Source organism: Acinonyx jubatus, chromosome B1, assembly GCF_027475565.1.
Source record: "Acinonyx jubatus isolate Ajub_Pintada_27869175 chromosome B1, VMU_Ajub_asm_v1.0, whole genome shotgun sequence".
NCBI classification, from domain to species: domain Eukaryota; kingdom Metazoa; phylum Chordata; class Mammalia; order Carnivora; family Felidae; genus Acinonyx; species Acinonyx jubatus.
The window spans coordinates 169243289-169256639 of record NC_069382.1 but is presented as its reverse complement, the minus strand read 5'-3'; the positions used below and the strand labels follow the sequence as shown (position 1 = coordinate 169256639).

At 38.0% G+C, this 13351-nt stretch overlaps 1 protein-coding gene across 3 annotated transcripts in view; it reads left to right on the top strand.

Moving 5' to 3' along the window:
* WDR19 (WD repeat domain 19) overlaps nucleotides 1–13351 on the top strand; it is a 112428-nt gene that overhangs the window by 15667 nt on the left and 83410 nt on the right. For all 3 annotated transcript variants that reach the window (XM_027055491.2, XM_053217452.1, XM_053217453.1), the window contains exons 5-9: nucleotides 584–699; nucleotides 4167–4282; nucleotides 9308–9388; nucleotides 11243–11355; nucleotides 11848–12021. In XM_027055491.2, coding sequence (XP_026911292.2) covers nucleotides 584–699; nucleotides 4167–4282; nucleotides 9308–9388; nucleotides 11243–11355; nucleotides 11848–12021 — 600 coding nt within the window. The remainder of the gene's footprint in view (nucleotides 1–583; nucleotides 700–4166; nucleotides 4283–9307; nucleotides 9389–11242; nucleotides 11356–11847; nucleotides 12022–13351) is intronic.

Below are 13351 nucleotides of genomic sequence, written 5' to 3'. Positions count from 1 at the left end.
ATGGGAATTAAGGGGTGCAGTTGTCATGACGAGCACTGAGTCATGTATTCAAGTGTTGAATCACTATATTGCACACCTGAAATTAATATTATACTGCGGTTAACTAATTGGAATTTAAATAAAAACTTTAAAAAGTGACAGTGGGAAAATATATGTTTTATTTAAGGTGATGAATTGTTGATGATGTTTCCAGTTTAATATACTGTGTTATTGGACCTATTTTTTTGAAAGCATGAGGTGTTCTCATCCATTAAGATTTTTACATTTACAACTGTCATTAGACTAATTAAACCATCTCATCATGAGTCATCTTAACGAAATTTGAGATCCCATCATGGCTTACGTTTTTATTTATTACATATTCGTAGGTCTGCACTGAATTTGTAGGTCTGACAGTAAGATCACCTTCTAGCATCTCCAAAATATCTTTAGCACTTAGTTTTTGTTCTAAAGCATTAAGTTGTAATTTTGTACTTCAGCTCCTAAGTAGATATTAAAATTATTCATGAAATACTTTTTAAAGGATCTGTTTGGAGGTTATGATTGTGAATTTTTTTTAGTAATTGATATTTTAATGTTATAGGGATCAAATGTCTTTCCTTCTTTGGTCAAAAATTGGAAGTTTCCTGGCTGTTGGAACTGTTAAAGGAAATTTGCTTATTTATAATCGTCAGACATCTCGAAAGATTCCTGTGCTGGGTAGGTTATAGCTGGAAACACTGCTAAATACTTGAGATGCTTTACATAAATGTAATATATTTTACTGCCTTAGATTTTGCTGATATTGCAAGGGAAATTGTGTAGTAGTGAGGCTCCCCTGGTCAAGCCTTATATCTAGCTAAACTTCAAGATCCATCTATACTGTCTCCTAAGAATTACCCAGGCTAAATAGAATGAATGTCTCTCTAAGGTCCACCTGTGCCTGTGGACACGAGGACATTAATAGGATGGCTTCCATTTGTCCCTTTCTCACCCAGATTGAGAACTGTGGACATGGAATAGCTCATGTTCATATCAACACATCAGTAGATGGACTAAAACATTTGGTGACTGTTTGGTGAGAATATAACTAGATATTAATTCTAACCTCTTACTCTCTCTAAACACCAAGTTAGCCTATGTAGGCACTGGGAATTACATTTGCCTCAGGGTATATGACTACAGTGTGTTGTTCCTTGTTTGACATTCTTGGTTCAGGCTCTTTGATTCCCACAATCTCTGGTCACTTAGCATCTGCCTTCTGAATACCCAAGAAGAAACAGATCTATTATTAATTATTGTAACATCATGCTGGTAAATGGTGAAACTAGTAGGCTTAATTATACCCATGTGGCCAGAAGAATTATAATTTACTGCTAAGGAAGAAATTAAACCCTGGAGATAAGAGTACCCACAGAATACTTGAGAAAGTACCTTTCAACTGAGGATATTTAATTATTTCATTTTTTTCACATATATGTCTGTTTAATATTAATATTTTTAGTACTCCAGACAAAAGGTAATGTTATTGATCCATTTGAAAAACTGAACAAACTATTTTGAGTTATAAAAAACAACTTTCACCATACAAATTGTCTATTTGACTTCAGTTGGGCATTTTTTTGTATCCCAGTTCATCTGTAGGAATATCCTGCCAATTAATTTACAGGCCCCAGAAATTTTGACACCTGATGTATAAGAAAATAATTCATCAAAGCATGATTATTTTGTGTCAGGCATTTGTCATATGTTCATGATTTTATATGTGATCTTCGTATTTAATATGAGTATGAGTCTGTTCTCATTTATTAACTGTGAAAAATGGGCCTAAGGAGAGTCAAGTTAATTTTGTATCTTTAGCTAAATATATAATAGCTGCCTCTTCCAGAGTTGGCTATGATTTGTGTCTGCCTTTTTTCCTTTTAAATAACTCACTTTCCTAAATCCAAGCTTTTCCACTCCAGGTAGCTGCCGCATGGTAGCATGATCTGTCAACATTTCACAGTAACTAAAATCTGTTACCACGTTTCATCTCACACTGATTTATTTCCTCAACTAGACTAGATACGGGCAGTTTTCACATTGCATGGTTCTTATATACATGAAATTCACTTACTACAGTTTAATTAAATGTTGCAAGCCTCTCAATAACATGGTTCAGACCCCAGTTACCATACTAGAGCATCTGTGAGTCAGTATTAATTACATAAGTCAATACATGTAAAGTGCCCAGAACACTTTAGGCACACAAAACATGTTAACTGTTCTTGATGTTAAGGCCAACCTGAGTTCTGAGCACTGCAAGCAAAGAGGCCTTGAGGTATACAGGAAGGAGGAGGGAGAGATGTTCTTCTCCCTTTCTCGGGTATAGAAAGAAGTTTGTCTTTGAGATTTTCCCACCTCTCTTTGTGCACTCTTTTTTCCCTCCTAATGCCCATCTCTCTGGGCCCAGTTCCAGTGTAGCACCCAAGTCCCTTAATTTCTAATCAGAAAACTCTACTACACCTCAGTGTCTTCTCTGAATGCTCCCTTCACTTTTGTGCTCTGGCCTCCTGATTGGCAATGTCATCTGTATCCTGACGACTCCCATGTTTATCTCTTCCAATTTGTAGACTCCTATATCCAACTGCTTACCCAACATCTCTGATGAGATATCTAATAAATACTTCAAATTTAATATCTTTAAAACCCTTTGGACACACAGCTGTCCCTCTCACCATTGGTGACATCTCATCATTTTAGATCTTCAGGCTAACCCTTAGTCTTGACTCTTCCTCTTTCTCATACCCTCCATATCTAATTTGCCAGAAAATCTTACAGGATTATCTTCAGATATCTCCATAATCCAGCCTCTTCTCACCACCTGTCCTGTTCCGCTGTGTGTGAGCCTCAAACATCTTCCACTGAATTTCTGCAATCTCTTAACTTGTTTCCCTGCTTCAACTCTTGCCCCACTATCGAATATTCTCAACTAGGGGCCAGAGTGAGCCTTCTTCTCAGACCTTTCCAATGGTCCTCCATCTGACCCAGAGTCAAAGCCAGAGTCCTCACAATGGCCAGCCAAGGCCTGCATGACCTGGTGCTTGCAAACTCTGATTTCATCTCATCTTCTCACTTCCTCTGCTCCAGCCACACTGTCCTCCTTGCTGAGCCTCTAACATACCTGGCACACTCCTGCCTCAGATTGTACTCACTTAATAACTACTTGCTTAGAACTTACTTCCTGCATGGGTACTGTATTAAGTTCTGTAAGGGGTGGAAAGAATGGTGTGGTCTCTGCTCTCAAAAGCAGCCAAAATAGCTAAACTTATATGGCACTTTCTTTATGCCTGGCACTCTTCTAAGTGCTTGAACTCATTTGATCCTCAGCTCTGTGAGATTGGCCCTACTCTTATCCCCAATTTATGGGTATGCGACTAAGGAATAGAAATGTTAAGTAGCTCACAGTAAGTGGTGGAGCCAAGTTTCAAATCTAGGCAGTCTGGCTCCAGAGTATGTATACTTAACCATTCTATTTCTCATTGTAGAATTAATCTTGAGACTCAAGGATTTATGCTAGGACCTTCAATAAATCTCACAGTGTCAAGTATGTAATTCTCTGCCTCCCCAAATACAGTTTTTGCACTGGCTAGACTCCTCAGCAAAAAAGTTTCCTGATACATAGTGGTTCTATCTAATATCCCTTACTAGTTAAGTGACTCAGTTCTTAACACAAGTCTCACTAGGACACATTCAGATTTGCACCTCAGTATTATCACAAATCTAATGCCCTCTAATTTTTCATGAATAGTCAAAACTGTGAATGTTGAATCTGTTTATACCAAGGGTCTACCACCCTGTAAAGCTGAGTATAGTAAAGGTAACTCGAGTGTGGTGGGATTTGCCTCTCTTAGAGACATTGTTACAGGGTTAGCTACATGGTAAGCAAACAAACTTATCAAGTAGCAGAATATCCACCTAAACAGTTAAAAAAAAAAAGCATTATTGCTCTTCTATGCTGTTATATTGATTTGTAACTTGGTAATAAACTTTTAAATAAGGTTGCTTAGACACTAACTGCTTTGATGAGGTTTAACATTCTTTAATATCCGTGTCATATTACCTAAATGTTCAGATTAGACATCACAGATCTTTTAATTTTTTTTTGAGAAACCCATGTGTCTGTACAAAACTCATCTCTTTTTCAGGAAAACACACTAAGAGAATCACATGTGGATGTTGGAATGCAGAAAATCTGCTTGCTTTAGGTGGTGAAGATAAAATGATTACAGTTAGCAATCAGGAAGGTGACACGATAAGACAGGTAATACAGTAACATCCTTGGTCCAATATATTCAGAATTTCCCTGAAATGAAGTTTGTCTACCAAGCTAATCTGTACAATTTTTAAATCTCTACATGAGATATGTATACAATAACTTCATATTCTAAACAACAAAAGCTTTTCTTTTTATGTATTAGTACACTTTTCTTCATAGGACTACTTTATCCAAATATTTTCCTTTGTACATTTTCCATTATCGAGTATTAGCATGGATTATCGGCTCTGTGGTTATACTCCATCTGTCCATTTGTGAGATAACCCTTACTTTATATATGTATGTTTATAATATAAATGTGAATAACTAAACTTGGATTCTGTTCTGCCTGATATGTTAATTTAACTTTAACTGATATGTTAAATTGCTTCCAAACTAACCCTATTAAATTTTAAATTTAATTTTAGGATTCAAGTTTACTGCTGTTCAAATTTCACAATTGATTAGATCCTCAGTGGCTCCTCCTTAAGGGAATTTGTATTACCAAGAGCTACTACATAATCTCACCAGTGGGTAAATTATACTTTGGACCACTTGGCTTATGATTTAGTATTGCTGGGGCAATATTAACTAGCAAATTCTTTAAATGCCCACTAGGTATGTGGCACTGTGCTATGTACTTTAGAAGAAATATGAAATATGACCCTATGTTCTCTATTGCTACATAACAAATTGCTCTCAAAACCTAGCAGTTTAAAACAATATACATTTATTGTTTTATAGTTTTTGTGGATGAGCAATGCAGGTGCACCTAGCTGCATTAAGGTCTTAAAAGGCTGCATTTTATTGGTCAAGGTTGGAGTCTCATCTGAAGGCTTGACTGGGAAAAAAATCTGTTTCCACTCTCAGTCACATGGTTGTTGACAAGAGTTCAGTTCCTTACAGGTAGTTAGGCTCAGAGCCTCAGTTCCTCTCTGGCCATTGATTAGAAACCTACCTAATTACCATGCCACATGGATCTCTCCATAGAGTGCCTCATAACATAGCAGGTGGTAATAGATTGTGAGCAGCCATTTGAAACTTAAGCCACAATCTCTTAATAAATAACCTGATCTCAAAATCATTTTTGCCATATTCTGTTATGTAGAAGTAAGTCCCTGGGTCCAGCCCACACTTCAAGGGGTAGGGATGGGGATTACACAAAGAAACCAGGAGGTGGGGATCATTGTGGATCATCTTAAAAGCTGCGAACCGTAGGACCCTACTCTCAAGAAGACAGAACTAATTACGATAAAACACAGCCTTATGCGATTGCCAGTTTTGTGGTATAGCTTACAAGTCTTATATATGTGAGATGGAGGAGATCAAGGAAAGCTGAATTAGGAATATTTAAAAGACAGATGATCTGAATAAATCAAGGTATAGGATGAACTTGTAACAGAGAGATCCAAAATTACAAGGGCTTCATTAAAAATAGACCTACCCTATGACCCAGCAATAGCACTGCTAGGAATTTACCCAAGGGATACAGGAGTGCTGATGCATAGGGGCACTTGTACCCCAATGTTTATAGCAGCACTCTCAACAATAGCCAAATTATGGAAAGAGCCTAAATATCCATCAACTGATGAATGGATAAAGAAATTGTGGTTTATATACACAATGGAGTACTATGTGGCAATGAGAAAGAATGAAATATGGCCCTTCGTAGCAACGTGGATGGAACTGGAGAGTGTTATGCTAAGTGAAATAAGCCATACAGAGAAAGACAGATACCATATGTTTTCACTCTTATGTGGATCCTGAGAAACTTAACAGAAACCCATGCGGGAGGGGAAGGAAAAAAAAAAAGAGGTTAGAGTGGGAGAGAGCCAAAGCATAAGAGACTCTTAAAAACTGAGAACAAACTGAGGGTTGATGGGGGGTGGGAGGGAGGTGAGGGTGGGTGATGGGTATTGAGGAGGGCACCTTTTGGGATGAGCACTGGGTGTTGTATGGAAAACAATTTGACAATAAATTTCATATATTGAAAAAAAACACAAAATTACAAGGGCTCTAAGAATATGGTAGTTTGGATGGTTTTTCTTCTTTCTCTTTCTCATATAACAGAGAGAGGTAGGCAGATCATCTCTGCATGTCTGCTTCACAAGGCTGTACATAGTCCCAGGTTCCTTGCTTCCATCTTACTGCTCTGCTATTTGCTATACATAGTTAACATATGCATAGTTAATAGCACCGGATCTGTATTTCCACCCCAGGGAAGGGAGAAAGAGAAGTGGAGTGCAAGAAACATTTAAAGGACCTAGTCTGGAAGATGCATTTATTATTTCCATTCATATCACTAGAACCTAATCATATAGTCACGCCACACTGCTGCCAGGGAAGCTACAAATTTAGTCTCTGTAGATCATCGATCGTGTGCCCCACTGAAACTTGTTTTAGTGGATACCATAAGACATTTAGCAGTCTGTCATTCAACCCACGCAAAGCAGCATGAACAAAGATAAGAAGAAAAACTTGAAGCTTGTTTATGGCTCGTTCAAGATTGGCTTGACTGCAGATGTGGGCTTTGATTGAAAATTTATAGAAAATAAGGCTGAAGAAGAAAGTTGGTTCCTGTATCTGGAAAGCTCTGAAAGTTAAGCAGAAGTAACTCAACCATGTTGAGCAGAACCATAGCATGATTAAAGTGGTTCTTAAGAAAGATTAACTAGTGTAAAAGATATTTCCTAGAAACCTAAAATTTTGAGCATTCTATTTTGGTACCCTTTTGAATTAGAATGATAATACAGTTCAAATGCTTTAGCTCCACACTTTTGTATCCATATCAGACATCAACACTGAATGAAGACATGGTCTTACATGTTTTGCTACAGAGCATCCCAGGAAGTCACTATATTCAGCCATTATCTGCATACATTTCCCATTTCTGATCTTTAAGATACATGCTTCCAGAATTAGACATACTACTTAAGTTGTCCTGTGGTAAGCAAAGCATACATTAAAAGCATTGCTTTATTTGGTACTGTCTCTGAATTATTTTGACTTTACTATTCTGAAGATCACTCTAGTGTTACTTGTGTACATTTATTTTTATTTGTCCTATTAAGGGCTTGTCTTATTTCTTGAATCTGAAAATTGCTGTCTTTCATCAATTCTGGAAAATTCTTAGTCATTATCTCTTGGGTATTACCTCTTGCTCTTTCTATTCTGTCCTTCTGCAGTGTCAGACATATGTAGGACCTCCTATCTCTTTAACTCTCTTTCATAATATCTTTTTGTCACTACAACTTCTGGATAATTTCATCAAATCAGTTCACTTACTCTTGAAATTTGGTCAAATTTGAGTTTTTTTATTTTAGTGATTCTTCTTTTCATTTTTAATAAGTACTTTAGAGCAAAATAGGCATTAATAGGATTAAGAGGTACAAATTTCCAGTTGCAAAATAAGTCATGGAGGTATGATATATAGCATAGGGAATATAGTCAGTAATATCGTAATAATTTTGTATGGTGAGATAGTACTAGACTTACGGGGATAATTTTGTAAAGTATATAAATATTGAACTACTATGATGTTTACCTAGAAGTAATAGGATATTGTATGTCAAGTATACAGTTGATCCCTCAACAACATGGGTTTGAACGGTGCAGATTTACTTATATGTGGATTTTTTTTCAATAAATATAGTGCAGCACCATAAATGTATTTTCTCTTATGACTTTCTTTTTTTCTTTTTTTAGAGAGAGATAAAGTGAATGGGGAAGAGGGACAGAGGGAGAGAGAGAGAATCTCAAGCAGGCTCCATGCTCAGCATGGAGCCTGACGTGAGTCTCAATCCCACGACCCTGGGATCATGACCTGAGCTGAAATCAAGAGTCAGATGCTCAGCTGACTGAGCCACCCAGGCACCCCATGATTTTCTTAATAACGTTTTCTTTTCTCCAGTTTATTTTATTGTAAGAATACAGTATTTAATATACATAACATGCAAACCATGCATTAATTGAGTGTTTATGTTATTAGTAAGGCTTCCAGTCAGCAGTAGGCTATTAGTAGTTAAGTTTTGGGGAATCAACATTTTATGCCAATTTTGAACTGTGCAGGGGCTCGGCTATCCTGACCTCCATGTTATTCAAGGGTCAGCTGTATTTTTAATTAAAAAAGAAAAATACTTTGTAGTTCTCTTAAAAATCTGTCAGGATTTTTTTTTTTTTTAAGTCTCTTGTCAGGGTGCCTAGGTGGCCCAGTTGGTTGAGCATCTGACTCTTAATATCAGCTCAGGTCATGATCCCAGAGTTGTGGGATCAAGCCTTGCATCAAGCTCTACGCTGAGCATTGGAGCCTGCTTACGATGCTATCCCCCTCCCACTGCCCCTCTCCACCACTCTCTCTCTCTCTAAAATTATAAAGGAAAAGTCTCTTGTCATACTTATGAGTCTTTTTATGTGTTTAGTCATTTTAAAGCATTACTTTATGATCTCTCTCTGAGAATTCTGTTATTTTTAGATCTGCTGACTTTTGCTCTTGATGCATTATTTCTTTGTGACTTTTCTCATTTTGAATTGTGAGCTCATCTTCAGCAGGGCTTGTCTGTGGACATTTTTTTGCAGCTTTGGAAGAGGCTTTGGATTTGCTTTTGATAAACACTCCAAGGAGTTTCTAGACCACTCAAAGTATAAATTTGAACTTCAGATCATAATGAGGATAGGAAGGAACGTTTGATTTGAAAAGAATGTTTTCGGCATTTCTTCTGACTCAAAGCTTAGCCCAAATCAAATGGGCTTCTTTATTATCTCCTTACCAACTGCTCTGGATAGTTGCACACATACTTTGGTTTATGGTTTGATCTTTGCTTATTGTCCCTGGGAATTTTCCTTACCTTCTTTCAAGCTTAATGTATCTATTTGATAAGATATGTGTTCCGTTTCATCCAGAATTTCTAGAGGTTTATCACAGTGGGATTTTCAGGTATAACAGAAGTAAAAGCAAGTTACCTGTTTTATTAATATTCAGAATGAATTTAAGTGTTGCATTTGTTCATAGTGATAACATTTCTATCCCTGCAGACGTCAGTGAGATCAGAGCCTAGCGACATGCAGTTTTCCACGATGAAGACTGATGATCGAATGTCTGCTGCTGAAAGCACAGTAAGAATGCTAAACCAGGGCACTGGGGGGGCTCAGTCGGTTTAGTGTCCAACTTCAGCTCAGGTCATGATCTCGCAGTTCGTGGTCTCAAGCCCCACACCAGGCTCTATACTGACAGATCAGAGCCTGGAGCCTGCTTTGGATTCTGTGTCTCCTCTCTCTGCCCCTCCCCCACTTGTGTGCACGCAGTTTCTCTTTCTTTCTCTCTCTCTCTTTTTCAAAAATAATGTTAAAAAAATTTTTTTAAAGAATTCTAAGTCAAATCCATGCCCAAGTTATTTTGATACTTTTGTAGACTATTTTTTCTCCTTTTCTAGGATGGTTCAGAATGTATACTGATAAATAAATTATGGTCTGTCATTTATTAAATCAGTGTAAGCTCTAGTCTCTTAGGCATGTAAGTTGCTTTTGCTGCTGCTGGCAACATCTAGCTGCCTGGTGTCACAGCAGATGAAGGCATCTTCCTAATGCAGTGGGTGTTGCTCTTCCGATTCTTGTGGTAGTAGAACAGGGAGGGCGCCTTCACAAATAGAAGTCTTGATTTCTATATCATTTTTTTTTCACGCTATTGGAGATGGTGACCAGAGCTCTGGATATTGTACTTTTTATTTTGTTAATAGCTTAGATGCATTTTCCCTGCCACAATTTAATATTCTGAAATCCAGATGATTTTCACAATTAATACAAATATATTTAAATTAAATGATCCAATTTCTTAAAAAGCTATTTAATTGATAGTGACTTATAATTGGTAGAATCAAGGAAATATATCAGTGTTTCTCTTTTTATATAAATCCATCACTCTTAATGAGCCCAAATAAGTAATACACTCCTTCCCCTCCCTCACACAGGTAAACCCTGCACTGAAAATTACAATCAAATATTGACTGTGTGAGTAATGGAGGGACACTAGTCTAGCAACATTGACCAGTGACCTGCAGGTGATGGAAAGAATGATGATATAAAAAATTGAGCTCAGTTACCCACACAATGTGGCTTAAAATCAGAATGTCCTCTTAGGATGGAAAACTCTCTATACTCTGGATATGAATTCAGTTTCAGTGGAACTTTGTCAGACTTACAGTCCTGTATTGCACAGAACTCTAATGAGAGGTGTAGAGAATTTTAAAAAGTTAACCCACCCAAGGGCACCTGGGTGGCTCAGTTGGTTAAGCATCCAACTTTGGCTCAGGTCCTGATCTCACAGCTCGTGAGTTCAAGCCCCATGTCAGGCTCTGTGCTGACATCTTGGAGCCTGGAGCCTGCTTCAGATTCTGTGTCTCCCTCTCTCTCAGCCTCTCCTCTGCTCTCTCTCTCTCTCTCCCTCAAAAATAAATAATAAAACATTAAAAAAAATTTTTTTAGGGGCGCCTGGGTGGCTCCGTCAGTTAGGCATCCAACTTCGGCTCAGGTCATGATCTCACAGTTTGTGAATTCGAGCCCAGCGTCAGGCTGTGTGCTGACAGCTCAGAGCCTGGAACCTGCTTCAGATTCTGTGTCTCCCTCTACCCCTCCCCTGCTCACGCTCTGTCTCTCTCTCTCTCTCTCTCTCTCTCTCAATAATAAATAAAGGCTAAAAATTTTTTCTTTTTTAATTTTTTTAAATAAAATAAAGTAACACCCAGCTATTTTAATGTACTTTTCAAAGGGTATGTTGGATGTGTGTAAAGCCAAGGACCCTTACCAGACTATATATTACAATGTATTTTTTTAAATCACGTTATTAGTTACAACATTTAATGTAAACCTGGCTCATTGTTTGCATAAATTAGATTTAGCTATTTGAATTTCTTTATTGGTCTTCACAAAGTACTGAGTAATTCATTTGCACGATCTCTTAATCTTTTCTGGCAGATCAGTGTGGTGGTTGGCAAGAAAACTTTGTTTCTTTATAATCTGAATGAACCAGATAGTCCAATTGATCTGGAATTTCAGCAGCGCTATGGTAACATTGTCTGCTATAGGTGGTATGTAAAAAAAGCTTATTACCAAAAGATATCCGTGTGTTTTTCCTTACTAATATTTTTCATTTTTGACCTTAGCATTTTCACTTCTATATGTAACATTTTCTGGATTGTAAACTATGATTTAATATGTGAAACTTGGGGTACCTGGGTGGTTCAGTCAATTAAGTGGCCAACTTCGGCTCAGATCACGATCTCATGGTTCATGAGTTTGAGCCCCACAACAGTCTCTGTGCTGACAGCTCAGAGCCTGGAGCCTGCTTTGGATTCTATGTCTCCTCCTCTCTCTGTCTCTCTCCCGCTCATTCTCTCTCTCTCTCTGTCAGAAATAAACATTAAAAAAAAAAATTAAATATGTGAAACTACCTAGCATATTATGTGGCCCTTGATAAATTGGATTCTGTAGTTCTTTAGTTTTAAGGCACTTGCTTATTTACTTTATTGCAAATGATAGTTAATCATCCTTTTAATGTATTGTTGCCTTTGTTGCTATAGGTATGGTGATGGCTACATCATGATTGGCTTTTCACGTGGAATTTTTGTGGTCATCTCCACTCATATTAGAGAGATTGGTCAAGAGATATTTCAGGCTCGTGACCACAAAGATAGTCTAACCAGTATTGCAGTATCACAGACGCTTAATAAAGCTGCTACATGTGGTGATACCTGGTAAGTTATATTCACATATTCCCAGGAAAGCTTATGTAAGGAATATTGAAGATATTCAACAAGACTTTGATGGCTAATATGAATCTATCCACCATACTTTCTTGCATTCCTAAAACCTGTTTGCAATTGAAAATTTCTAAGATTGCTTCTGCTGTTAACACTCAGGGCAAAACCTAAAATAAATACTAGATGTAAACTAAATACAACACCTAAAATTGAGTATGCTTGAAAATCCATCTTAAAATAGGTAATTCCAGGGGCGCCTGGGTGGCGCAGTCGGTTAAGCGTCCGACTTCAGCCAGGTCACGATCTCGCGGTCCGTGAGTTCGAGCCTCACGTCGGGCTCTGGGCTGATGGCTCAGAGCCTGGAGCCTGTTTCCGATTCTGTGTCTCCCTCTCTCCCCCTCCCCCGTTCATGCTCTGTCTCTCTCTGTCCCAAAAATAAATAAAAATGTTGAAAAAAATTTTTTTAAATAGGTAATTCCAGGTAATATGAAGTAAGCACATTCATCTGTCTCTCTCACTGAATACAGCTATAAAACCTGGGCAGACCTTTCTAGCAGCGTGGATGGAACTGGAGAGTGTTATGCTAAGTGAAATAAGCCATACAGAGAAAGACAGATACCATATGCTTTCACTCTTGTGTGGATCCTGAGAAACTTAACAGAAACCCATGGGGGAGGGAAAGAAAAAAAAAGAGGTTAGAGTGGGAGAGAGCCAAAGCATAAGAAACTCTTAAAAACTGAGAACAAATTGAGGGTTGATGGGGGGTGGGAGGGAGGGGGAGCCAAAGCATAAGAGACTCTTAAAAACTGAGAACAAACTGAGGGTGTGTGATGGGTATTGAGGAGGGCACCTTTTGGGATGAGCACTGGGTGTTGTATGGAAACCAATTTGACAATAAATTTCATATATTGAAGAAGAAAAAAAAACCTGGGCAGAATGCATGGAACAGCTATTTAAGGACTTTAAAAAGTAAATAGTAGGCATATTGAAGAAGACCAGAATTTGAAGTACCAGTGAACCAGTAATGAATCTCCCATTCGTCTTCCAATCTCTCAGGACCGAAGGCAGCCAAAATCCAGAACTAGAAACCAGAACTTAAATGAGAGAGCTCTGAGAGAAGTCCTCTGGTTCTGGCTCAAGTTGCAGGAAAGAGAACTCCTCTTACGCTCGGAGACAGTTGGGGAAATTTCCCAGTTTCCTTTCTTTTTCTTCCTTTCTTCTTTCATGCCCTGGCCACCAAGCAACCTGCAGTGGCAGCAACGGCTCCGGCAAGAAGGACCCTCAGATGCCTACAGCTCTGACAGAGGGTAACCTTCCTCCAGTT